General features: G+C 40.5%; 2 protein-coding genes across 2 annotated transcripts; both read right to left on the bottom strand.

Moving 5' to 3' along the window:
* Window positions 1-8,804: 8,804 nt before the first annotated feature.
* LOC113018959 (uncharacterized) lies at window positions 8,805-14,706 on the bottom strand. Its single transcript, XM_026162421.1, has 9 exons — window positions 14,493-14,706; window positions 14,092-14,370; window positions 12,940-13,212; window positions 11,728-11,838; window positions 11,584-11,599; window positions 11,421-11,500; window positions 9,782-9,838; window positions 9,578-9,640; window positions 8,805-8,930 (listed from the first exon to the last, which is right to left on the bottom strand). Exons 2-9 carry the CDS (start codon window positions 14,165-14,167, stop codon window positions 8,869-8,871), a joined length of 738 nt encoding a protein of 245 aa, XP_026018206.1. The 5' UTR covers window positions 14,168-14,370; window positions 14,493-14,706; the 3' UTR covers window positions 8,805-8,868.
* A 5,274-nt stretch (window positions 14,707-19,980) lies between these two features.
* On the bottom strand, window positions 19,981-26,012 carry LOC113018958 (uncharacterized). Its single transcript, XM_026162420.1, has 10 exons — window positions 25,980-26,012; window positions 25,693-25,728; window positions 25,060-25,362; window positions 24,652-24,921; window positions 22,155-22,397; window positions 21,854-21,962; window positions 21,576-21,667; window positions 20,782-20,844; window positions 20,591-20,660; window positions 19,981-20,536 (listed from the first exon to the last, which is right to left on the bottom strand). Exons 4-10 carry the CDS (start codon window positions 24,809-24,811, stop codon window positions 20,530-20,532), a joined length of 744 nt encoding a protein of 247 aa, XP_026018205.1. The 5' UTR covers window positions 24,812-24,921; window positions 25,060-25,362; window positions 25,693-25,728; window positions 25,980-26,012; the 3' UTR covers window positions 19,981-20,529.
* Window positions 26,013-27,741: the final 1,729 nt, after the last annotated feature.

Below are 27,741 nucleotides of genomic sequence, written 5' to 3'. Positions count from 1 at the left end.
GCTAAGGACAATTACAGGAGGAAGCTGGAGTGGAAACTCCAGCAGAACAGCATGAGAGAGGTGTGGAGGGGCATGAAGACCATCACTGGATTCAGGCCAACCAACAGCAGGGGAACTGAGGGAGGTGAGAATAGAGCCAATGAGTTGAATCTGTTTTTCAATAGATTCGACACCACAGTGTCTGCTCCCACCCCCACAACCTCACCTGTAGTCAGCCTGGAATCGAGAGCCACACCACTGTGCCAGCCTCTCTCTTCACATGTTGCCTCCTGTGAGATTCCTGACACCCCTCCCCCACCCATCACCTTCACTCAATACCAGGTTGAGATGCAAATGAGGAGACTTCACTCAGGCAAGTCTGCTGGACCAGATGGAGTGAGTCCCCTTGTCCTCAAGACCTGTGCCCCCAGCTGTGTGGAGTCTTTCATAAACTGTTTATGCTGAGTCTGAGTCTGCAGAGGGTCCCGGTGATGTGGAAGACATCATGCCTCGTCCCTGTACCAAAGACGCCACGTCCCAGTGGCCCCCAGGATTACAGGCCCGTGGCATTGACCTCCCACATCATGAAGACCCTGGAAAGGCTCATCCTGGACCAGCTGCGACCCATAGTAAGACCACACCTGGATCCCCTTCAGTTCGCTTATCAGCCTCGTCTCGGAACTGAGGACGCCATCATCTACCTGCTCAATCGTGTCTACACCCATCTGGACCAGCCGGCGAGCACTGTGAGGGTCATGTTTTTTACTTTTCCAGTGCTTTCAACACCATCAGGCCGACCCTCCTGGTTGATAAGTTAGCAGCGATGCAGGTGGATGCTTCTCTGGTGTCCTGGATTGTTGATTACCTGACAGGAAGACCACAATATGTACGTCTCCCACAGTGTGTGTCTGACAAGGTGATCAGCAACACAGGGGCACCACAGGGGACTGTCCTCTCCCCCTTCCTCTTCACCCTCTACACCACAGACTTCAGCCACTGCACAGAGACCTGCCATCTTCAGAAGTTTTCTGATGACTCTTCGGTGGTTGGATGCATCAGCAGGGATGATGAGACAGAGTACCGGGCTGTGGTCGACTCCTTTGTCACGTGGTGTGAGCAGAATCATCTGCAGCTCAACGTGGCAAAGACCAAGGAACTGATCGTGGACTTCAGGAAGACAGGAAACACTTGACCCCTGTTTCAATTCAGGGGGTCAGTGTTGACATTGTGGAGGACTATAAATACCTTGGAGTACACATTGACAATAAACTGGACTGGGCTAAAAACACCACAGCACTTTACAGGAAGGGCCAGAGTCGTCTCTATTTTTTGAGGCGACTGAGGTCCTTCAACATCTGCCAGAAAATGCTGAGGATTTTCTATGAGTCTGTTGTGGCCAGTGCGATCCTCTATGCTGTTGCATGCTGGGGGAGCAGGCTGAGGGTCGCAGATGCCAACAGACTTAATAAACTGATCCGTAAGGCCAGCAATGTTGTGGGGATGGAGCTGGACTCCCTCAAGGTGGTGTCGGAGAGGCGGATGCTGTCCAAGATAAAGACAATGTTGGATAACACCTCCCACCCACTCCATGACATGCTGGTCAGTCACAGGAGCACGTTCAGTGAGAGACTGAGATTACCAAAAAGCACCACTGAACGACACAGGAAATCATTCCTGCCTGTGGCCATCTCCCTGTACAACGCATCCACTTAACACACTGTTTGCTGCTACAACTACACATGTTTCTTTTCCAACTATTTATTTATGAGTGACTTATGTATGTATGTATGTATGTATATATATGTATATATTGTACTATTCTTAGTTAGTGTATTGTCTGTCTTGTCTTAATGTTGGTTTAAAATGGAGCACTGTAACAAAAAATAATTTCCCCCAGGGATCAATAAAGTATTCTGATTCTGATTCTGATTTTGTTGGTTTTTGGTTTTTGCCCTTTATCACCGTCCCTCTTCCCCGCTCTTTTCCTTTCCCTCTTTCTTTCTCCCCTTTCTTTTCCCCAGTCAAGTCTGTCCCGTATTTAACAAGTGAAAATAAAATAAACAATAAAAGCAAAGGTGAATCAAATAGACCAATACGGCAAGGCTGGGATGGTCCATTTGGTAAAGTAAATCTGTTGAGCATCTTTCTTTGTCTTTACACAATAATTCTGATGGCAAAAGAACCATTGTTAGCAGCATAAACTCAGCAACCTAAAATATTGCCAAGAAGCTCACCAGCATCCTAGTGCCTCTTGTGGGGGACACACCACATCACATCTAAAACTGCCTTCACCAACAAGGTCCATAAACTATCCCTGGATCCAGATGAAACCGTAGTGTCCTTTTATCACTTCGCTTCCATACGTACAAGTGAGGCAGTAGATATTGTTGCAAAAATTTGTTGCATTGTATCATGTGCTGGTTCCACTCTTCACATTAGCTCTGAGTGAGTTTCTGTAATGCTGTCTTTCATTTGTTCCTTCTTAAATTGACCTGTGGACTCCTTCCCACTTGATGTGCCTTGAATTATTATTTTATTTTTTATTCTTTACTTCAATTTAAGCACAATATAAGAGCTGCTTTTAAGATTTTATAGCTGTGGCTGAATTTGGGTTTATATCAGGGGGGCGGCAACTCTGGGCATGCGTGCCACAGCTGGCATGCGAAGGGTTAACTGATGGCATGACCATAGCTGGGACTGGCCCAGTGGGCCAATGGTGATTTTTCATTTTTATGGGCCGATGATTTTTTTTTTTTTTGTAACGGTATAAACAATGAAAGGTGATGGATTGGCCAGATGCTGGCAGATGTGTAGAAATAACTCAGTTGTTTGGTGGTGGCTATGGCGGAGCTTCCACAGAGGCCAGCAGGTGGGTAAGGGAAAGGGGAGGCAGGAGGAGCAGAGACCCGAGGCGGTGAACTGAACTTCAGGTAAGAAGTTATGACCTGCAGTCTATCTGGATCAGATATAAACCAAGTTTAGGTGGAGTTTATTTTCGTTGTGCTGACTTTTTACAGTCAGTTACAATAACTCCTACTGCGTACTAGCTAGCATGACGGAGTTTATATACAACTGGGTGGGTGCTATGATGTTACTGATAGTGAACTTTATTTTATTCATAAAGTTAGTTAGTAGAGTTGCCAACTGACCCGTAAAAATGGAGAGAAATATTACGCGTTTCGTATTGAGCTGAAAAGGAACACAGTTTGTCCCGTACTTCAGCTAGGATGGAAAAAGACACAAAGGTGGAGTTATTCTGTCTTTATGCTGTCAGCTGTCTCTTCTTCTCTCATTCAATCATGAAACTGATCAATGATCAGCTGATCGGCTTTTCTCTCTTGTTTGTTTATCGCCCACTTTGCGCCAGAAACAGGAAACAGGCGGATGTCGCGCTAAACAACAGCAGCACATTTAAGCTTGATCATCTGTTGTTAGAATTTATTTAATATTAATTTCTAGTATCAGCTGATGTTTGCTGGAGCCACAGATGTAAAACTGCTGGTCATGATATCGGTTTGGATATGTGGTGAGAGGGAAACATGAAGATGAAACCAGGAGATGTCCTTACTGAATCATCAGAGCTGAACAGGTGATGGAGAAACAGGTTTACCTTTTAGGTGACATGAATGAGTTGAAGTTATGAACTGTTTCTGAGAGACAAATAACACCAGGATTTAGAACTAGATTTTAGATTCAGACTTAACTAGAATTTAAACTTAAAGTTACAATAATGAAGGTACTCAAATACCTGAATTGCTGTAAATGCTGCACAGTGTCATGTCATGTGAATGTGACAGACGAGTGAAAATGCTAGCAAACTGAAACTAAGTGTGGTTTATCTGTGTAAAACACATGTAGACTGCATGCACATGAATTTTACTTTTTGTTGCGTGTGTTTCTTATGAACTTCATGTGAAAGCCACAGCAGACTCGGGTGTGCATTCTTGCTGTACGCACTCAGCTGCAGCTATGCCACTGCCAGCCACACACATCAACAACAACAACCACAAACACAGAACCTTACACAGCTAGCGCGGCATGATTGTGATGCAGCACAGGTGCATCTGCCTTCCCTGCTGTGTCACCAGTGATCACGCCCCGCCAGAGTAATATTCCCAAATAAGTGATGCAAAGCAATTCTGACCAGTTTGTCTGTCTTTGAAGGTTCTCAGTCATCCGGGTCATTGAAGCTTAACGAGCTTGGAAATAAAAGAGTCTGGACTTCTTGAAGTTGCTTGAAGACGTTTCACCTCTCACCCAAGAAGCTTCTTCGGTTCTAGGGTCAAATGGTGGAGAGTCGACACAGAAAGTCATAAAGTCAAACATAACTTTTAAAAACACCAGCATAAGCTCATGAGGCCTTGATGGTAAAAAACTACATTTCCGCAAAATGACATCACTTCCGGTTTCAGGCAGGTCATGGCGGACATGCGATAGTTCGTGCTGATGGACGTAGGAAGTGTTACGAACAGCTGATCGGATCGGCAAAGCGTGTTTCTGGAATATTATGTTTTTGTTGCTGCAAGCGGTTTTTATGCAGTTTTTGCAAAGCTATATGTGGAAGGAAACTGTGGACTAGGACAAGCTGATGGCATAGGATGTAAGTACAACTCCTCCGGTTTCATATGCAAAAAAAATTATTGCGCTAGCTCACGTGGTTGCAGTGCTACCGGGATTTAAAACTAGTTACGCAAAACAGAGTGTGCCCGCTCTGACCGGTTTTAAAGGGTTAAGACCTACCATAGCACCAAGTCCGCCAGAGCTTATATTATATTTTACATGTTGTAGTACCATTTTTGGGAGCATTTCAAGTTGATATACATCAATACAACCATTATAGCCCAAATTGTAACAATATGTATGCATTAAGTGCATAGTAATTACATACATTGCAAAAAGGTGCAATAAACTACAAAAAAATGTAAATCATTTTTGTTTTTTTAACATATATTTCTAGTTAGAGAAATTTAAGAGGCTTATCCCTCAAAACTGTAAATACAAAAAAGTTGCACAAAATAGTTTCCTACCACAGGAAATTTATTTTAAGTGTCTTCATAGTTTTATTTTTGAAATACATCAATTTTTATACACTGCAGGAAAAATGAAAATAAATATTGTAATGCAAACCTGCAATAAAAACAACGTATGCATCAAAATAAACTATTTCCAGCAGTGCAATATGAGTCCTAAGCATCCCAGAAATGACACAGAAAGTCATAAAGTCAAACATAACTTTTAAAAACACCAGTATAAGCTCATAAGGCCTTGATGGTAAAAAACTACATTTCGGCAAAATGACGTCACTTCCGGTTTCGGGCAGGACATGGAGGACATGCAATAGTTTGCGCTGACATCTGTAGGAAGTGTTACAAACAGCTGATCGGATCGGCAAAGCTGTTTCTGGAATATTATGTTTTTGTTCCTGCAAGCGCTTTTTATGCAGTTTTTGCAAAGCTATATGTGGAAGGAAACTGTGACCTAGGACAAGCTGATGGCATAAGATGTAAGTACAACTCCTCCGGTTTCATATGCAAAAAAAAATATTGCACTAGCTTACGTGGTTGCAGTGCTACCGGGATTTAAAAATAGTTACGCAAAACAAAGCGTGCCTGCTCCGACCGGCTTTACAGGGAGTGCAGAATTATTAGGCAAGTTGTATTTTTGAGGAATAATTTTATTATTGAACAACAACCATGTTCTCAATGAACCCAAAAAACTCATTAATATCAAAGCTGAATGTTTTTGGAAGTAGTTTTTAGTTTGTTTTTAGTTTTAGCTATTTTAGGGGGATATCTGTGTGTGCAGGTGACTATAACTGTGCATAATTATTAGGCAACTTAGGCAACAAAAACCAAATATATACCCATTTCAATTACTTATTTTTACCAGTGAAACCAATATAACATCTCCACATTCACAAATATACATTTCTGACATTCAAAAACAAAACAAAAACAAATCAGCGACCAATATAGCCGCCTTTCTTTGCAAGGACACTCAAAAGCCTGCCATCCATGGATTCTGTCAGTGTTTTGATCTGTTCACCATCAACATTGCGTGCAGCAGCAACCACAGCCTCCCAGACACTGTTCAGAGAGGTGTACTGTTTTCCCTCCTTGTAAATCTCACATTTGATGATGGACCACAGGTTCTCTTTTTTTTTTTTTTTTTTTTTTTTTTTAAATGACATCAGAAACAGCAGTATGCGACATTACGTGATGGCAGAGCTTCAGTTCATCCTTTGTCATTTTTTTTTTTTTTTTTTTTTTTTAATAAATAGGACAGGGGGAATGAATGAGAGAGAGAGGGGGAGAGAAAGAAAGAAAACCAAAGGGGAGAAGAGACGGTGAGAAGGGGGGGGGGAAAGAGAGAGAGAAAAAAAAAAAAAAAGAACTCCTGGGTCACCTGTATGAAGAAAAAAAAAAAAAAAAAAACAAACAAAAAAACAAACAGAGGAGACAGCAAACAACAAAGAGCAACATAATAATAGAGAAAACAAAGCACCATCACAATAAACTAGCTAGTCATAGATATCAATATTTACTAAATAATAAACGATATTGTGCAGCACGCAAGATAGACAGCGCACAGTGTGCTTTGAGGCAGCAGCCAAGAAAGCTTTAGTCCGCGTCTGTGAATACCCATGTGTGCATACCTGTGTGGATCAGCATGCTTGCATTCCAAAGGTTTCTCCATGTAATGATCTGCTAGGGAGTGTGGGGGGGCCACAGCCCCGTCCTCCAGGGTGTGAAGCGGGTATGGAGGAGATCAAAACTCCAGACATCCAGAGGCCCCCAGAACACAAGAGACCATGGAAGACCAACAGAGGGGCAGCCGCGCCACTGTTCCAGTAAGAGCTGAGGAGAGTCCCAGATGAAGGCTCGCCCAGCAGCCGCGGAGCAGAAGTCAGGGGGAGTTGCAGTGACGCGCCCGTGAGCTCCGCCGGCCCCCAGCTGTGCCTGAGTGACCGAGCCCCAGGCCGAGAGGCCGGGGGCACCCCACCTCCAAAGGGGCCCGAGCGAGCCCCAGGCCCCAGGCCCCGACAAGCGGCCGCCAAGGAGTGAGCCGGTGTGTACCCGGACGCCCACCCCCAGACACAAAGAACCACCAACACACCGACACCTGAGGGAGTCCGCCACCGGCAGGGGAAGTGGTGGTGGGTGGAGATAGGCCTCCAAACCTTGGAGGGCCTGAGGTGTCCCCAGAGAGGTGGCGTCTGATACCCAACCTGACATATAGACACAGACATACAGGCACACACAGACACAAACATCCATTCCCACCCTCATGCTCTCATATGCACTCACTCCACACTCAACCAACGTGGAGACAGACATAAAGAGACGCTGTACACACAATCACACTCCCCAAGCGTACTCTACAAACCGGGTCTAGGTACCCTTGCCCCTGGAGGGGGGAATCGCACCCAGACCCAGGTGGTGTTACCCTTTTCCCTGCGGTGGGGAGAGGCAGACCACCCCGACTCCGCAGCAGCAGGGAGGCCCCACACCCCAGACCGCAGTCGGACGGCCAACTCCTCATACTAGCCCTCCCGCTCCAGCAGGCCGCAGAGAATGGGGGTGGGAGAAGACTCCAAACCTCCCTCCACCCGCTCATTGTAGTGTTGATGCATATGTGTTCTAAGGTGCAATTAAAACCCAGGAGGGCATGGAGCTACCTGCCAAGGAGCAGCAGGTAAGCGCATAGTCCCTCCTGCTAGCCCTCAATGACTAAGTGCATTTAAAATTGAGAGGTGGGCAACGACGTCAGGGGTGAGGTGTACACCCTGATGGTACTTTGGACTCCGTGTATCGTGCCCACCCCCAAGACCACAGGTTCTCAATGGGGTTCAGATCAGGTGAACAAGGTGGCCATGTCATTAGTTTTTCTTCTTTTATACCCTTTCTTGCCAGCCACGCTGTGGAGTACTTGGACGCGTGTGATGGAGCATTGTCCTGCATGAAAAGCATGTTTTTCTTGAAGGATGCAGACTTCTTCCTGTACCACTGCTTGAAGAAGGTGTCTTCCAGAAACTGGCAGTAGGACTGGGAGTTGAGCTTGACTCCATCCTCAACCCGAAAAGGCCCCACAAGCTCATCTGTGATGATACCAGCCCAAACCAGTACTCCACCTCCACCTTGCTGGCGTCTGAGTCGGACTGGAGCTCTCTGCCCTTTACCAATCCAGCCACGGGCCCATCCATCTGGCCCATCAAGACTCACTCTCATTTCATCAGTCCATAAAACCTTAGAAAAATCAGTCTTGAGATATTTCTTGGCCCAGTCTTGACGTTTCAGCTTGTGTGTCTTGTTCAGTGGTGGTCGTCTTTCAGCCTTTCTTACCTTGGCCATGTCTCTGAGTATTGCACACCTTGTGCTTTTGGGCTATTTGCACGAAGAGGATGATGTGGACAAAATACTCATTTGCCTAATAATTCTGCACTCCCTGTATAGTGGAAACTGAGGAGCATGATCCACTGAAATGCTTCAGTCCCTATTATTGAAGAGGGGAACCACCACCCCAGTTCACCAATCCAGTGTCCCTCTCCCCAAAGTGCACACTATATTACAAACATGAAAAGAAAAAAAAAGGGACTGATAGTTTTAAAAGTTTACCACTGCCACTTAATTTGGGGTATTTTTAGGTTTGGGGGATATTCTGGATTAAATTGGTTAGGGTTTAGTTGCTCTTTTGTCATCATTTCCCTTGATTTTGTTTATACAGAACTTTTTATTGAGCTGGAGAAAAAGCCAAAAAAATTCCTCAGTAATTAATGGTAACTTGCAGATATATTTATTTTGTTTACAATACATTCTAATGTGTCTAAAAGTACATAATTACAGTGAAAAATCTCTGCTGGGGCTTGGTGACTGCTGTACAGTCACCAAGTTATTTTCCCGGTTTGAGTCCAGAATAAACCATTTCATGGGCTGTGGCAGGATCTGATTTTCCTAAAAAAATAAATAAAAATAGACAATTAATCAAAAACATTTTCCCAGCAAGATTGTAATTTAAACTGGATCAGTACGTGTTTATAAATTTTATTCAGGATTTATAAATTGTGGAAGAGAAAGTGCTAGAAAAAATTATCTGATATATTACTTTACTTACCTTTCCTTGTCTTGGCTATCGATTTAATATTCGAGACCTGTGCGTACAACAGGCTAACGTCTAAAACAAAGTCTACCACTGAATTCATAAGTAGTCCTGCTCCTAATCACATCCATCCAACCTTCACTTCTTTAGGGCTTTCTTGGACTTTACTGATACAGGTCTCATAACATTAAACATTAGCCTTGTCACAAAGATTTATGCTTCAGTTGGCACTTTTTTCTTCATTTTTGTTAAGACGCGATAATCAACAGATGATATGACAACACTTCTACTGTAGAAGTAAGGGGTGAAAAAATTGATTGCCTCTGACTGACCAGCTGTCAAAAACAGTCCTAAATTTCTCCTAACTGTTCCCAGATGGGTTTCTCCAGGAATGTCTTACTGCGACACCAAGGAATAAAATACAGATTGCTGATTATTCTTTATGTGATATTAAAAAAAGAAACATTTAAAAGCAGGATTGTTGTCACTGACTGTACTGTACCTGTGGAAGGTCGTATTTTAACATCAGAGTAAACACAACTCTCCTCTGGTATCTTGGGCTTCTCTGTCAGAAGGATAAGACAAATGTCAAAAACCAAACAAAAAAAAGAAAAAAAAAGAAAACACAATTTTCTTTATTTTCTTTAAATATTGCTCGCTTTAAAAACATCTAAACCCCTAAATGTTTCCAACATAAAGTACTTACTCCTTGGAGTGGTGTTTTTAAGCTCCACCAAAGAATATGTGACATCCTCTGATTCAACTGAAATAGTGAAACAGTTATCCATTAATTAATAGATTATTAAAGGTCCGGGCGGGGTTACCTGGACCTGGGATATAGAGTTTGGGGAGTGCGACTGTCTGTGCAGTGTCTATTTGTGTCTGTCTACACGTTGGGTGAGTGCCGAGTATTTGGTTGTGCATATGGGGTGGGAATGCACGTCTGTGTCCGCGTGTGCCTGTTCGTCTGTGTCTATATGTCAGGTTGGGTCTTAAACCCAACCTCTCTGGGTACATCTCAGGCCCTCTAAAGTACGGAGGCCTATCTCCCCTCACCACACTCCCTGCCGGTGGCTGATGCCCTCAGATGTTGGTGTGTTGGTGGTCCTTGTCGGCTGGGCGCTCATATATGTACCGGCTCACTCCTGGTGGCTGATTGGCGGGGCCGGGTGCCTGTGGCCCGGCAGGGGTGGGATGCCCTCAGGCCTCTGGCCTCGAGGCCTGAAGCTCGGTCCTCTCTGACACAGCTGGCTGCCGGCAGAGCCCGCGGGCACGCCACTGCAACCCCCTCTGGCCTCTGCTCCGTAGCTGCGGGGTGACCTCTCCTTTGGGGCTCTACTCAGCTCTTCCCAGGAGGGTGGCACGGTTTCCCCCCCTTTGGTGGTCCTCCTTGGGTCCTTGTACTCTGGGGCCTCTGGATATCTGGGGCCTGGATCTCCTCCATACCTGCTTCATACCCTGGGAGACGGGGCTGTGGCTCCCCACACTCCCTAGCAGATCGTTACATGGAGAAACCTTTGGAATACAAGCATGCTGATCCACACAGGTATGCACACAGGTGTACACACGGGTGTTCACAGACGAGGACTACAGCTTTCTTGGCTGCTGCCTCAAAGCACATTGTGCACTGTCTATCTTGCGTGCTGCACAATATCGTTTAATATTTAGTATCTACTGTTATCTACTGCTAGCTAGTTTATTGTGATGGTGCTGTTTTTTTATTATGTTGCTCTTTTTTGTTTGCTTTCTCTTCTGTTTTTTTTCTCCATGCAGGTGATCCAGGTGTTTTGTTTGTTTTTCTTTTTTTCTTCCCCCCTTTCTCACCGTCCCTTCTCCCCTTTGGTTTTCTTTCTCTCCCTCTCTTTCTTTCATTCTTTCCCCCTGTCCTATCCCCAGTCATGTCTGTCCCGTTTGTAGCAACTGAAAATAAAATAAATTCATAATTATAATAAAGGTCAATCAAATGGACCAATATGGCAAGGCCATGATGATCCACTTGGTAAAATAAATCCGCTTGGCATCTTTCTTGGCCTTAAGACAACAAGTCTGATGGCTAAAGATCCAAACGGGACAAAAAAAAAAAAAAAAGATTATTAAAAGTCCTACTCATTTTTATTTTCCATGGTACATACTGTGCCTTTTTCTGTGTCATTGATGTCTTTATTTGATTTGTAGAAAAAGGAATCACATACAGAGTAAAATCAAGCCAATGGTTAAATAAATAATACAAAATAAATAGTCATATATAGCAATTTGAGCATCTTCTAATACAGCTAATCAGGACGTAATGTATTAAGCTCAGAGTTTACAATTTGTCAAGAAAACAATTCAGGGTGAAGGCTGACCTTGAACAGGAGAAATGTGTTGAGTTTCATCTTGCTTGGTCATGTGGTTTGTAGCAGAGTGCTGATTTTTGCTCTGAGGCCTGGAGGAATAAAAATATAACATAAATTTGTAAATGTAACAATTCCAGAAGGTTGAAAAAGGGGTGGGAAGGGTTGAACCAACCTCTTAAAGCATGAATCTGTAAAACAACAAAAAAGAAAATAATTTCAAACTGCTCTGGTGCAATGACAGTACATCTACTTCAGACTAGATGCATGAATACTTAGATCACATAATAAGGCAAAAACAAGATGGAAATGGCCTCACCCTTTGACAGTTTGAAGCGACACAACAGCAGAAGAAGAATCAGTAAAATTCCACAAACAAGTCCAACAATCAAAGGAGTGAGAAACGAAGAGTTTTCAGGCCCAGGCTCTGCTGTAATAAATGTTAGGTTCTAATTAGATTTATGTATAAAGATTCTCCAAAATGATTTAGAGTTCTTTAATGGCACAAGAACAACACATATTCCTAATAACAGTATTTCTGCATAAACCTGAAGGTTACAAACATATGCTAGAGCCCAACATTCTTTTCCTGTATATTGACACCTATGGAAATCTTCTTATAATTATGTCACTGCATGGCAGGAATCATCATTTCCTCTCCTTTACTTTGTGTGTGTGTGTGTGTGTGTGTGTGTGTGTGTGTGTGTGTGTGTGTGTGTGTGTGTGTGTGTCTGGGGGGGGGGGGGGGGGGGGGTAGATGCTGCAGATTTGTTATCGTCACATGCATGATGTAAATCTCCTGTTCAACCATATCCATAAGGTGCCCCACTGGATTGAGATCTGGTGGCTGTGAGTACACAGAGAACTCATTGTCATATTCGAAAAACCAGTTTGTAATGACTTTAGTTTTGTGACACGTTAACCTGCTGGAAGCATTCATTAGAAGCTGGGTACACTATGGTCATAAAGGTGGATGGACATGGTCAAAAACAATACTTAGTATTGTTTTCTGCAGTAGTATTCTGTGGTATATAGACAATGCTCACTTAGTACAAAGGGGACAAAAGTGTACTAAGAATATCTCTCGCACTATTACACAACCACCAGTATCCTGGACTGTTAATACAATACAGGATGGAGCTGTGCTTTTGTGCTGTTAGGTCTCCACTGACCAAAAACATCTTACTTAAACCACAATATGTCGATGTGATGGTGTAACTTCTGTCAACAATTAGCAAAATTACATGTACTAAAAATCAGCCGTAGAGGAAAAAATATATATTATTGCATAGTTATACTTTAAATATGGCTCTGTAGTACTGAACCTTTTAACCTATAAATAATGTTGATGTTTTCAAAAACTATGGTATTTCTACGCAGCTAAAGTCAATTTGTAACAATGACCCAGTGGTAAACAAGAGCTATTCAAACTTTAAATATTATACAAATATCATATTGAATATTGTCAAATTGAAAGGCTCACAACAATCTTTTGAAGGTTGTATACTCATTAACTTTCAGTCAAACTCACTGTTTTTATCAATGTTGACTGGATCACTGTAGTCTGTGTAGTAAACTGGGTTTCCTCTTCCTGCTCTGCACCTGTAGAGTCCTTCCTGTGAGACACTGATTTGTCCGTCTGAAGGAGCAGCATCTTGTGTAGTCAGGGGTTCAGAGGATTTATTACCTCTGTACCAGAAGTATTTCCATTCAGATGACAGGTTCACTGAGCAGTTCAGAGTCACTTTGCCTGCTACTGGAACGTCTCTGCTGTTAGTAGTCAGTTGGGCCTTTGGTTTAACTGCTGTTGTATGTAGAACAAAGGCAGGAGAAAAAAGACATATTATTTAACATCACAATTTACAGGTCAGGATCACACTGCCCTGGTCTGTGCTACCTGAGGCATGCAAGGCTATTATCTGCCTTTAAATTAGACCTTGACCTTTTCTTCAGTGCATGATGCTCTAGCAGTATTACTTCCATTTCCTGTGACCACACAGTTAAAGGTTCCGAGCAGCTTTAACACTGATGGCTTTACGTCAACTCACTCTTTCATCATTTCTGTCTTTTTTATTATCTAGTAAGTAGCCACATAATTCAATAATTATAGCATATGCATTAATACAGAAGAAGAAGACGCACATGATGTTTCATCAAGTAGAAACAAAAACACATTAACAGCAATTTATGACCTTATGGTTTCTTTATGATTTTCTTTATGATATTTAATTAAGTATTTTTATGTCTTTAAATTCTCTGCAAAGTGCAACACTTTGTTCTTTTTAGGCTTTTAGATCTTATGTTACGGTTGGATTGAGTTGGGCCCAGCTTTTGACCCTTTTTCAAAAATACAAGTCATGGTTTTTCTTCTGGATAAACCTTCCAGTATTCATTATTGACAAAACTTCACTTATTTAAATTTCAATACTCCCATCCATCCATCTTCTTCCATTTATCCAGGGCCGGAAGAAGATGGATGGATGGGAGTATTGAAATTTAAATGAGTGAAGCTTTGTCAATAATGAATACTGGAAGGTTTTCAGAAGAAAATCATGACTTTCAATACTTCCAAATATAAAATATTTTAGCTTATATAGTTAGGTGGTTCAACTCACTAGATTCATTTGCCTCAAAATACTACAATAATAATAATAATAATAATGTATATACACACATGACTTACTTGATGCTGACAATGTGAAGGCTTCACTCCACTCTGTTGAAGAATATAAGTCATCTCTGCGTCGACTCTTACACATGTAGTCTCCACTGCTGGACTCAGAAACTCTGAATGTCACATCATTATTGTGTGTCCACTGTGTGGGTGTGCTGGGTCCTCTCCATTCATACTCCCACTCAGTGGTTTCACCTCCTTCCTGCACCTCACATGTCAGAGTGATCGTCTCACCTCTGAATATCTGAGGCCAGTTGGGTTGTTGTTTTACAACAACTTTATTGGAAACTGTTCACACATATTAACAGTTGAGATACAAACAGAAACATGAAATCAACACAGAAAACTCAACATTGTACGTTTGATAATCATGAGTGAATGTATATTTCAAACTAAGTGACTGAACTCACAGGTTATCTCAATGGTGACATCATAACTTATATCAGTGTAGTAAGCTGGGTTTCCTCTTTTTCCTCTGCAGCGGTAGATTCCTCCTTCACATACTCTGATATCTCTGTTTTGTTGATCTCTGATTTTACCTTCAGAGGTTGTTTGGGTTCGTCTGAACCACTCATATTTCCATCCATCAGAGCTCTGCACAGAGCAGGTCAGTGTCACACTGCCCCCTACTGGTATGATTGTTGTTCCTGCTGTCAGTGTGGCCCTGAGTTTATCTGCTGTTATAAAAAAGAAGGGAAGGAAATAATTTGAACAGAACAATACATGCTATTGTTCACAGAGGACTTACCTAATGCAATTATAGAGACAGTATTACTGTTCTTTGTTTTATGTGACCTCTTTTTGCGACCAGAGCACTGATATTCACCACTGTCACCCTTAGAGCTAATTTCTAATGTATAGTCTTTGTGTGTGTTGTAGGGGATAAATTCTCGACCATCCTTGTTGATTTTGTATTCCCAGTCAGCGTCTTCACCTTCATTCATGTCACATATGAAGGTAACAAACTCTTGAATAACAAAACTGGACCAGTTGGGTTCAATAGTTAGCACAGCAGCTAGAATCCAACACAAACACACCATTAGAAATCTGAAACACTTTTACGCATGAAACAATCTGTGTTTGTGTTCATAAAATATTTTTTTTTTAGTTAAAATGTCAGTTCTAAATAAATAAATACAGAATTACAGAAAGATAAAATGCTAAAGAGTGATGCCGTATGTGGAGATAAAAAAAAAATCATAAATAAAATAAAACAACTGTTCAGTCACCTTGAGTGTGTCCAGTACAGAGGAGCGTACAGAGCACTACAATAAAGACAGAAACTTCAGACATTGGTTCAAATAATCAAGTATGGCATAAATAAAACATTTGGGGTTTTACTAGTGTCTACTATGATTGGTTTTAAATTATGATTTTAAATGCATCAAATTATCACTGATGGAGAAACAAACCTTTCTTAGATAAACTAAACCAGCTCCACTCTGATCTGAGTCAGTGCACTAAAATCTAATCCAGTCTACAAACAAACATGTTGGTAACAAACATGAGAGTCCTCTGATCACATGACCTGCAATGGTACAAACGACTGATGCTCTGTTCTTCTTACTAAAACGTGTTTATGGATCAGTATGAATCAAACAATAGAAGTCAGTGATGTACTCACAGAATAGGCCCAGCTCACAGAGCAAAGTGGCTCCCATCCTCACATCCAGCAGTGACACGTCTGAAAACTTCTACAACTTTCTGTAAAGAGAGAGAGTGAAGCAGCAGCACAGCAGATACCAAAGAGCTGAGAAGGAAACAAAGAGGGTTTAACACTTCTTCTTTCAGCTTCCTTCCCTTTTTCAACAGAACTAACACACCTTAAGAAGATCTGGCCACAGCATACTGTGACATGTTTATACTGTCCTGGTGCTGCACAAACTTATCAAGCAGTTTTTATCAAATGACCTGTCATACAAATATAGTGAAACTAAACAATACAAATACACCGATGATAATTTGCATTACGAAAGTATTTTTTTTTGACCAGCACTAAACTTTGTTAAGTAATTAAACAGCTACAGATAAAATGACTTATATTAAACTATGATGCTTTTTCCCCCTGCTTATTTTAATGTACTACGCAAATACAGTTAGTTAAACAATGACTGACAAGTCGCATGGGACTAATAATAAAAAAAAATGTTTATTAAGTATTTGTGGTGTTGTGAAAGTTTTTTCTGTTAAACTAATTTGCACACCCACACAAAAGAGTGAATTTGGATTATGGTCAGTTGTAGGGAACACAAAACACAAAAACCTTTATTCCACTAAACCACTTCTTGTGTACTTTCTCTGGTGTGGATTCAGTTTTTGCTTCTTTTTTCTAATTGTTACAATTCTCTGTAGCATGTGTTACAACACACCCCAGTAATGGGGCAGGTTGTAGCAGAGGAACGCCATGTATTTAACGTTAACACACAAGGTCTGCGGTATTCTTGCAGGGTTTTGAATAGATGCAATTTACAGGAAACAAAATTGGGTGCTTTTCGTGTAAAAGTTTGAGAACTTTATTGCAAAACTCTTTGGGAAAAAAAAGCAGTAAATATCAACAAATATCTAAACAGTAAAAAAAAACAAAACTCTGTTCTACCTGCATGCTGTTACTCTACTGGAACTTATAAAAGGTATTCGTGATCCCTGTAAATTAATTTAAGCATGCTGGGAGATGAGGAACAGGCAGACGTAAGTTTGTGAAAAGTTTTTATTTTTTTCCTGTAGACTCATATGTGTCTTCAAATTATTAACAAATATCAAGCTAACACCAAGTTATAATGTTATAAGTTAGTAATGTGATTATTATGGCTGCTGAGAGTCTCATCAATTGACTCTTTTTCTTTGTTAGTTATAGTTAAGGGTTTTAACATATTGAACTTTAAGGCCAGACAAAACCTTTGAAATGCACTATTCTCTCTCTGAAAACTTCACTGAGAACATTTTGTTGTCTTTGTCTGCTACTTGTCTGCATGTTAGGTTTGGTACAAGGTTTACCAGCAATAATAATTACTCTCACAACCATCATTGGTGATTGTAGGCATAACTACTGTACACTCATTGCTGAGGGCCACAAACCGTTGATGACACACTAAAGAAAAATATTAAACTGCTTGATTAATAAATGCACCTTTAAACTTTTATTTCCTTTTAGAGTTTACAAAGTAATCTCAAAGCACTTTGTAACAAAGTAACAGGGTGTACACAGTACTTTTCACATTAAGACATCCGGGCCCTCACTACCAGACTACAGAACAGTTTCTTCCCGCAAGCCGTCAGACTCCTGAACACTCAGTGATTGGACTGACACACACATGCACACTTAAATACACGTCACTACCAAGCACTTATCTGCAGTTTCTCTCTCTCTCTCACACACACACACACACACACACACACACACACACACACACACACACACACACACACACACACACACACACACACACACACACACACCTACAGACACCAAGTTACTTTTGCACAATACTCAGCATTTTGCTTTCTTCCATTGCACTGTCTTGTGTCTGTATCATCCTGCTCTGTCTAGTGTTGCACTGTCTTGTCTTGTTTATTTTTGTTTACATTGCACTTTACGTAGTTCTGTGTTTGTCCGTTATATGTGAACAGCAGGGTCTCGGAGGAATGCAGTGTCATTTCACTCTGTACTGTACAAGTGTACATGGCTGAAATGACAATAAAAGCCACTTGACTTGACTTGAAGACAGCTGGGAGAGACTGCGACCAACGAAACCAAGTTTTATAAGCACTTTAAAAAATGCTTAATAGATGAATAACGTATCAAATTATACTGATAAAGAGAGGTGCCATACATACCCGGGCTAAATTTTCACGTGTTAATGATCCTGGCACTTTCACAACAGTGAAATGTGTGTCTAAAAAAGTGAAATTTTTCATGTTAACTGACAAAGCTGAACTTCACTAATGTGAGGTATCCCATTACATCAATGCAGACTCTTTTAACGTGTTTTTCCATTATGAAGAAATTGTGGTTTGGTCATAAATTCACCCACAGGAAGCAAGTGAAACTAACGTGTGAGGCAAGATGAAGTCCTGCTCCCTCTCTCAGCTTTTCTCGGCTGCTAAAAATGCAGCTCTAAAACTAAGGCATTCATAGATAACTGTTTACATAATTGTGTAATAGCATTCAGTAATCACACAGCACAGAACCACACAGAAATAAAAATGTTAAATCTTTGACTACATAAATAAAAAAAACTATAAAAATAAACACTGATTCTCCAACATTTGGATAACAGAGCACAACTGCAAACACAACTGTTATGTGAGAGCTGTAAGTTCATTTGTCCTTCTTTTTTGATTTTCTGATGCATGTGTTTTTATAGATAATGAACTCCAGCCCAGCAAAGTAACAGAGGTGTAAGCATGCCATATAAGACTTGACAGTTATTTGCAGAATCAATGCTGCATGTATCACAAGTGAAGCCTCAAGCAATAAGGCGAAGCGAGAAGATCCCCACAGTTGCTCTGGCAATCTGATCGTAATAGTTATTACTGAAATACAGCTGGGTTCACTGCAACACGCCAAATGCAGCCAAATGCTACAAAACTTTTAGCATTTCCTCACAATTTGCCCAACAACACCATCTGATTTGTTCATGTTTGTTACCTTTTTGTAATTAAGCAGACGTTTTTTTATATGATAGCAGCAAAACAACTCAGTAAATATTTATGTAGCTTATGCTGCAAGTGTTTGTATTTTACATTCTGTCACTCATAATGTCATTTAGATAAACATAAAATTGTGTTTTACAAACTGATGCACAGAATGACTGTTTTGTCCATGTGTTTTGGCTTTTAGAAAAGCACATGACAAATCACATCTATGGGTCCTGTAACAGTGAGAAACTGGGAGACAATTGGAAAAATATCTTGGAGCAATTTTGTTATTGATATACTTTAGGGTTATTGATATCCATCCACACAGAGACAGACAACCATTTGCACTCAGATTCACACCAATGGGCAATTTAGAGTTACCAGTTAACCTATCCCCACTAACTGCATATGTTTGGACTATGGGAGGAAGCTCGAGTACCTGGAGAGAATCCACGCAAACGTGGGGAGAGCATGCAAACCCGACAAAGAAAGACCCCAGCTTGATGGTGGAATTGATCTTCTCAGGACCTTCTTGATGTGAGGCAACAGTGCTAACCACAGTGCCACCATACTGCCCATAATGGACATCCAGCTGCCCTAGGGTGCACTGACAGAGGCGAGGCTGCCAGACACTGGCGCCATCCTTATCTTTTGTTGCTGCAACAGGTAGTGCTCTTTCTAACTCACATGACACAGTCAGTGTGATGATATCACTCCACTCTGAGAAGAAATAGTCCCTTCTGCCCCGGCAGCTGTATCCTCCACTGTCAGACTCAGTAGCTCTGATGATTCTGTATTCATTGGATGTTGGAGGTGTGTTTAACTTGGCTGCTCTCTATTCATGCAAGTTAACAACATACATAACTGCAACAAAATGTAAAAACTGAAGGCAAATTTCACATTTAATTTACTAATTAATCAGTAAATTAAATTTCAAATTCACCAAATCACATAATTTGGCTTTGTGGTGAGCAATATTCCCCTAGTGTAGAATGATCCTCCCTTGAGTAGTGCTGATGAATGCAGTCTTAACCTTGAGTCCCCCTCTCACTCCCCAATGTGATTAAAAATTAAAAATTTATGCAAAGATCACATTTTAGCAGTAGTAGTAACGTTAAATGAAAATTTTCTGGAGCACACTATTACACATGCATTTTGTTAATGATGACCACATTTTTTTTATTCGTCAAATCAAGTAAGGTTTATTTGTATAGCACATCACCACATGTGATATTTATATATATTCTTTATGTGGTACTAAAAAGGCACAGAAATTAACAGTGACACATTTATTGACAGTTTGGCAGGTTTGAACAGAATATGTTATAAACAATTTCCAAACAGGAGGGGGACTTTACAAAAGAGGGGAGACTCAGAGAAAGACCTCTCACCTTTAGATTTTAAGTGGAAGTGTGGACAAGACTGAAGGACAAGCAGAATTCAAGTGGAAAAGTGCAAAAGTATTAAAAAAAAAAATGAAAGAAGCAGCTTTAACACCAATCCAGACAACTGTAAGGGCTACAGATGCAAAATATGTTCAATTACAGAGAAAATCTTCCTGGACCCTCTCCCAGCTGTCACAGGGAAAAAGGTGGGATACACCCTGAACATTTTGGCTAACACAGTCAGATGACTTTGGACATTCACAGACACAGTTAACCTAACATGCATGTCTTTGGACTGTAGGAGGAAGCGGAGTACTCTGAGAGAACCCACACAGGCACACATAAAATGCAAGCTGCACACAGAAAGGTCCAACTAGGTCGATTCAAACTCAGGAAATTCTTGCTGTAAAGCTGAAGCTTCTTTCTATGAACTTGGATGAAAATATATATACAGATGATGTAGACTTAATATGTGCCTATATTACCAAGAGCTGTTTTCCTGTAGTCTGACTTCAGAATAGATAGCGCCATCCGCTGCTGCCTGTGATGGTCTACCTGTAAATGGAGAAACCAGTTAAGGTCCAGATTATGTGTGTTAGATGTTACATAAATTACAAAAACAATCAAGTTTAACTAACATGAACAGAAAATTGAATTGAATGCTAGTTTAAAATACCTGCATTGTTCTGGGTTTCACCTTTGTTTTTGTGCATTACCAGGGCATACAGCAGATTATCATCTAAAAGATGACAGAAAACAGACAGTTTAATGATATTTCAGAAACTGAAATGCTGCAAAAGTGGAATCTAATTTTAAAAATATGTCCGTACATTTAAAAAAGGTACATCATAAAGGTTTTTTGTCAGTAACTTTTAAAAACTTTTGAAGATTTTGTCACGGCTGGCGGAGGGAGCCGTGTGGTGTGGAGGAAAAGGAGGACCCAAGATGCAGCAAACTGATGATACGAGTGATGTTTTATTTACAAAGGTGGTGGTGACAAAAACAGGCAACGAGGTATGAGTACTTTACAAACGGAAACCTAAACTGGGAGAACTAAATGCCAAACCTGAGACCATACAAAAGGGTTGCGGGGCAGAGAGACGCAGAGACGGGAACACCATAGAACGCAGAGATAGACGGAAGAATGCAGTGATACATGGATGAACGCAGACGAGCCGACAATGAACATAGACCGACACCCACTAAATATACAAACGCAAGGTAATCAGGTAATCACACACAGGAGGGAAGAACAGCTGAACCTAATACACATGAGGAGCAGAGGACAAGCTGAACACAATGACAACAGACACAGACTTTCAGAACAAAACAGGAAATCTAGAACCCGAACCGGACACAAGGGGGGAGGACACAGAATAACTAGAACAGAGGAAAATAATCACAAAACACAAAACGCTGGGTCAACGACCCAGGACCATGACAGATTTGGGTTAGTTAATCAAAACTGACCATGGACTTCAGAGTAGAGCGCTTCAAGCTGACATGCATTCTGGCTAACCTCAGAAACTGCAGAATCAACATGGGTTTGTTTGCACTGTGTTCTGTAAAATAATTGAAAGAAAATAATGTTAAGAATATTGAAAAAAAAAAAGTGAATAGAAATAATTGATAACTAATAAACATGTATGCTCTTTAAGATGATTACTCAATTTTTATAAGGAAAATATATTATTTTGCATTAGAAACTGAAGGCAGAATCAGATTTTAATCAATTGAAAAGGCCTCACCCTTTGACTTTCAGATAAATCACGAGTAGGATAGCAATCAGTAAAATCCCACAAACAAATCCAATAATCATCTGCACAGTAAATGAAGACTTTAAAGGCCTGGATACCGCTACAATAAAAAACAAATACATTTTATTTTTAAGTTTTATGTTCAGTTGTTTTCACAAAGTATGAATACTCACTACTATTAGTACATTAATGTGATTTAAAATGATCCATATTCACATAAAAACACCAAAAGTGTTGTTGCAGGGAGTATTTGCAAAAAGAAGGGCTGAAGAAGAGTTTTAAACAAACTTACCCTTTACTGACATCCAGCTCTGTGGTGACTGTTTTTCTGAATATTGACACTTGTAAAAGCCTTCATCTGATTTTGACACTGCAGGGATATTCAGCCTCCCTCTGGTGTCATTGCTGATGAGGTTATTATTTCGAAAGAAAAGCACAGAGGATTTTAAAGTTTTGTTCCTCAGTTTGCAGTGGAGCGTAACAGCTTCTCCCTCAGTAACTGGGTGGACGGGGCTCACAAGTATTATATTGCTTTCTGTAAAACAGTCAGACAATGTCACATCAGAATACGTACTAGAGGACGGCCCTGGTTATCAGAATCAGAATCAGAATCAGAATACTTTATTGATCCCTGGGGGAAATTATTTTTTGTTACAGTGCTCCATTTTAAACCAACATTAAGACAAGACAGACAATACGCTAACTAAGAATAGTACAATATATACATATATATACATACATACATACATAAGTCACTTATAAATAAATATTTGGAAAAGAAACGTGTAGTTGTAGCAGCAAACAGTGTGTTAAGTGGATGCGTTGTACAGGGAGATGGCCACAGGCAGGAATGATTTCCTGTGTCGTTCAGTGGTGCTTTTCGGTAATCTCAGTCTCTCACTGAACGAGCTCCTGTGACTGACCAACATGTCATGGAGTGGGTGGGAGGTGTTATCCAACATTGTCTTTATCTTGGACAGCATCCGCCTCTCCGACACCACCTTGAGGGAGTCCAGCTCCATCCCCACAACATTGCTGGCCTTACGGATCAGTTTATTAAGTCTGTTGGCATAATAAACTACAAAAGACTTGTAGAAAATTCAGAGCATTGTCTGACAGATGTTAAAAGACCTCAGTTGCCTCACAAAATAGAGAGAGCTCTGGTCCATCCTGTAGAGTGGAGTTGTGCTTTTAACCCAGTCCAGTTTATTGTCAGTGTGTACTCCGAGGTATTTATTGTTCTCCACACTGTCTACACTGTCGACCCCCTGCATAAAACAGGGTTTACTGGTTTCCTGGTCCTCCTAAAGTCCACAGTCACTTCCTTGGTTTTTGTCACATTGAGCTGCAGATTATTCTGCTCCCACCATGAGACAAAGAGTGAACCACAGCCTGATACTCTGTCTCATCATCCCCACCGATGAATTCACCCTTCACAGAGTTATCAGAAATCATCTGAAGATGGCAGGTCTCAGTGCAGTGGCTGAAGTCTGTGGTGTAAAGGTACCAGGACACAAGAGAAGCATCCATCTGCATTACTGTCAGCTTATCACCCAGGAGGGCTGGCCTGATGGTATTGAATGCACTGTAAAAGTCAAAAAGTGTGACCCTCACAGTGCTTGCTGGCTGGTCCAGATCGGCATAAACACAATTGAGAAGTTAGATGATGACATCTGCTGATGTCTGAAGTGGAGCTACTAAGATAAGTGAAGAGGTTCCTAATGTGGCCTGACTATAGATCGGAGCTGGTCGATGATGGAGGCACAGCCCTTGATGAGGCAGGGACTCGCCCCATCTGTCCAGTAGACTTCCCCAAGTGGAGTCTTACTATTTGTCTCTGAACCTGGTTGTGAGTGAAAGTGAAAGGTGGGGGAGAGGTGTCTGTTCTTTCATACTAGATTATGGTGCAGTGAGGAGACGGGAGAGAGTTGCATGGCTGTGGGTTGCAGGCTGACTACAGCTAAGTGAGTAGAAGGGTGAGCATTAACTACAGTATCGAATCTGTTGACGATTTGACACTGCTGAATGTAACTGACAAGACAGAGGAAGTAAATTGAACATCACATCACATGAAAAGAGGGACTGTCAGAGCAGAACAGGAAGTGGCTAACAGAGACCATAACAATGTACTAATATTGCAAAGAAATTTTAAAAAAACAACACTTAAACACAAGAAACCAAATACTACAGAAAACTTAAAATACTGTGTTGGAGACACAGGACCATGACAGGAACAGGAGACTACTAAAATAAAACAGGAAGTGACTAAACAAAGAAGCACCTAAGACAGGAATCTAAAGAGCTTGGAAAGGTTTTGGGTTAACCTCGGCCGATTGACAGGGACAGAGATTTAATAACAGATTTAATACAGGGAGGCAAGGAGAATTGAAACCAATGAAATTTGCAAAAGTCTAAAGACAAAACTGAGCAGATATCCATAAAGAACCAAACCAGAAATAAATAAAATTCAAAACTCAAAAACTCAGAACAATTAAACATAAAAGGTAAATACAAAAATTCAAAACTCAGGCAGAAAGATTGGGGCCTGTGGTAATGTTTTCACATTAATGACAAATTGAATAAAAAAATAATAAGATAAAAGTGAGGAATGAGTATGTTGCATTTTTATATTTACAGAAACATAACTCTAACACTTTCAAAAATATAATCTTATTGACTGAAAGGATGCTTACTGTGACACAATGTGGGCAGAACCTGCAGAGTCATACAGGAAAACAAACAAACAAACAAAAAAGAAAAAAAGAAAAAAAGGATGTAAAAATACTTACTTTGCACCGTGTTGTTGACAGCATTGCTGAAGCCACCCAGTTTAGACTCACACCAGTACACGGCTGGTTTGGTTGTAGCATTTTTGATCGTGCAGGTGGATCCACTCATTGTTCCCCAGACAGAACAGTTTGCAAGGTAGCCTGCTTCACTCAGCCTCATCACTCTCCACTCAGAAGGTTTCCCCTCACAGCGCAGTGAGACAGACTCTTCAGAGAAGTGCTGCACTCTGTCAGGAGTCACTTTGACAGTTGCAGTTGCTGAACTAGAATCTTAGAAACATGTAATGTGGGATCAAAACAGCCACTGAGATATTATGAAATTAGGAATCTAAGTGTTTCTTGAAGTAACTGTATTAACAGAAGCTGTATTGTTATGCATCATGGCAGTGATATTACATTCACACTTACCTGCAGACCAAACAAATACAGGTTTGCTGTCCGAAGTGAAATGCTCTGGCTGTTGTCTTCCAGCTCTACATGCATATCCTGCCGTCTGTTTCTGTCCATGAACAATGTAGGAATTTTGTGCAGTTCCATTTTTACCACCTGGTAGCAGCTCAAAGTAGTAGGCCTTGCTTGAATTTTTGAAAAAAGCCTGATACCAGTAGAACCTCCATTCTGCAGAGTGACTTCTAACACTGCAGTGTAGAGTCACTGATGCCCCAGGACTCAGCCATGATGAAGACACACTGAGATCAGGTTTGGGTTTATCTTTCAGAATGAACACATGCATGTCCACGTAAGTAAAGCAAACAATACTCAGCAGTTCTTCAAGATATTTTTGTCATTTTCTTACACAATCTTTAGTAACTATATTAGTTTTGTGTTCCTTGTCGTAATACATTGTCAAAGAAACTGCTCAAGTAGCAAAGATGAGTAATCACAGCACGCATAAGTAGTGTTTGTGTTAAAGAAATAAGATGCAGAATTACTGCCTAAACTGGCAGTAATTCTGCAAATAAAATATGGTTGATGGTATTTATGTGATATATATCTATCTGAAGTGATGCAACAGAAACAAAAGAAAAAGCATTCAATCACCTTCAGTTTGTCCGCAAGACAGAAGTGTGTTCAGCACTGAAATAGAAGTTAATACTTATAAAACTTAAAATTAACCTTGCATTTAAAACTTCCTGGTGGTTTACTGATGACAGTATTGTGTGTAATTAACAATGTCACTACTAAGTTAAGTTAGACCTGTGCCAGCTACCCTGCATTAACTAAAAGGTGATCAAAGTGAAGTGGATAAAAATACCATACTGTCTGCGCTCTTAAAGAAACTAATATAAAAATAGACATTGCATAATGTAAATATTCTGTATACTTACAAACCAACCCAGATGCACAGAAGAAAGCATGTCCCATCCTGACATTCAACACTGAAAATGGTGAAAATGTCTCTGTACTTGTGAGAAATGTTTCCACTTTGATGCTCTGATGCATATGAACAAGATAAAAAGAGAAGTGTGGGTGAAAGGAAGCTATATCTCTTATCAGCGTGAGCACACTTGCTTTCTGCGGAGTCCTTTTCTCAGGCCACACCATCTCTCCTCCCTTTCCTGTTTTAAATAAAGCTCTCACAACTGCAGTTATATTGAAATTCCCACTTCGTTATGAGGAACCACAAATACTTCAGTTTTGAACATGTCCCCTGTCAACACAATAATGATAAATAGTAACTCATGAATAGTGACTTGACAGCTGCATGAGGGTTTACATTTTATTTCATGTGTCATTTTTGGCTTGGTAATTATTGTGGCTGTTATTAGAATAAGTCATGAGAATAACTTTAAAGGGTTAAACTAATGTTTTCTGCAATTAAACTAATGACATTTTCAGGACATTGTCTGTGTAGAGAAAACATGTTAGAGCAAAATGAATAATATACCGTATTTATGAAATACATTTCTACATAATATATGTAGGAATATGTTTGAAACAGTAGTTTTGATTGCTATTTTTAGTCCCTATTTAGGATTACAAAAGATGCAATTTGTACTAAGCTGTTACTGTGATACTGCAGGGTTTAGCAGACAGGTTGCAGTCAAACACTGACTGATAGGTCTTGGAACCATTTCTACCAAAGGTTAACATAGATTCAATAAATTATAAATGACATAATATCACCCTCTAGTGCCTATCTGCTGTAAACACAGTCCATCATTGTACTGTGCTTTGTGTTATAAGATTGACGTAGGAAATATGGGACAAAGAGCTAGAGCTGTATAGTCGAGTAGAGTGAGTAATTTATTTATGTTTTAGGTTTATATTTCGGAGATTTCTTCCTATTAAAAAGGAGTTTTTCTGGAGGGGGTGGTCTGACTTTTTTTTGTTCCTGTATTATTATTTTTGTGATTTTGATGCTTTAAAAGTAAAACTGAATTGAATTGCGTGTAAAGTTAAATATTTCATTGTTTACATTTTTTACAATTTTGATGATTACAGCTTACAGCCTAAAAAAATACATCTAACAATTACAGACATATAAACTCAAGTCAAGTGGCTTTATTGTCATGTCAACCATATACAGTGGTTCAGTACACAGTGAAACGAGACAGCATTCCTCCAAGACCTTGGTGCTACATAAAACAGTAAATCAATACAGGACTACATAAAGTGCACACTACATTGGATCAATACCAAAATGTTGTTGCCCATCGTTAATGCAGGATGCATAGCAAAGCATGTAGAAAGCAACAAAAAATGACTCAAGAAATCATGCTATATCCTGGCTTGTCCAAGTCAGAAGGCTTTAAACAAAAATCCAGACAGAGAGCAATGGAGAGGTGTGACTGCAGAAAGGAGGGCACTTTTATAACCAAGCTCACTCAGAACAGGGGTACCTCAAGCCCAGGTGTTCCAACATTATATGCAGAGATGAAAGGATAAAGCTGTTCAGTTGGTCTCAAAATTGCGAAGAAAAAAAAAAAAAGTTGCTTGGTTGATTTTTGACCAACCCAGATTGCCAAAATTTTGAGATTTTGAGTCTTTGTCTGAAAATAGTATTTTCCCATTTTCAGTGAAGATCGGAAGAAAAATGGTGCATGAGCAAATTATTAGGTCCAATGTAGAGGAAAATTTTTATAGCGG

The sequence above is a fragment of the Astatotilapia calliptera genome, chromosome 3, assembly GCF_900246225.1.
Source record: "Astatotilapia calliptera chromosome 3, fAstCal1.2, whole genome shotgun sequence".
Lineage (NCBI taxonomy): Eukaryota > Metazoa > Chordata > Actinopteri > Cichliformes > Cichlidae > Astatotilapia > Astatotilapia calliptera.
Note: the sequence above shows the minus strand (reverse complement) of the source record. Positions and strands in the feature narration are given on the sequence as shown.

What these genes read in the sequence shown, in the direction of transcription:
- LOC113018959 (XM_026162421.1), bottom strand. Translation starts at nt 14,167, where the DNA reads ATGTGTAAGAGTCGACGCAGAGATGACTTATATTCTTCAACAGAGTGG. An exon ending in AGTCAACATTGATAAAAACA is followed by an intron (nt 11,839 to 12,939) that starts GTGAGTTTGACT and finishes CATTTATTACAG; the next exon opens with CAGAGCCTGGGCCTGAAAAC. An exon ending in ACACATTTCTCCTGTTCAAG is followed by an intron (nt 9,839 to 11,420) that starts GTCAGCCTTCAC and finishes TCACTATTTCAG; the next exon opens with TTGAATCAGAGGATGTCACA.
- LOC113018958 (XM_026162420.1), bottom strand. Translation starts at nt 24,811, where the DNA reads ATGAGGCTGAGTGAAGCAGGCTACCTTGCAAACTGTTCTGTCTGGGGA. An exon ending in TGTCAACAACACGGTGCAAA is followed by an intron (nt 22,398 to 24,651) that starts GTAAGTATTTTT and finishes ACTGTTTTACAG; the next exon opens with AAAGCAATATAATACTTGTG. An exon ending in TGAAACCCAGAACAATGCAG is followed by an intron (nt 20,661 to 20,781) that starts GTATTTTAAACT and finishes CTCCATTTACAG; the next exon opens with GTAGACCATCACAGGCAGCA.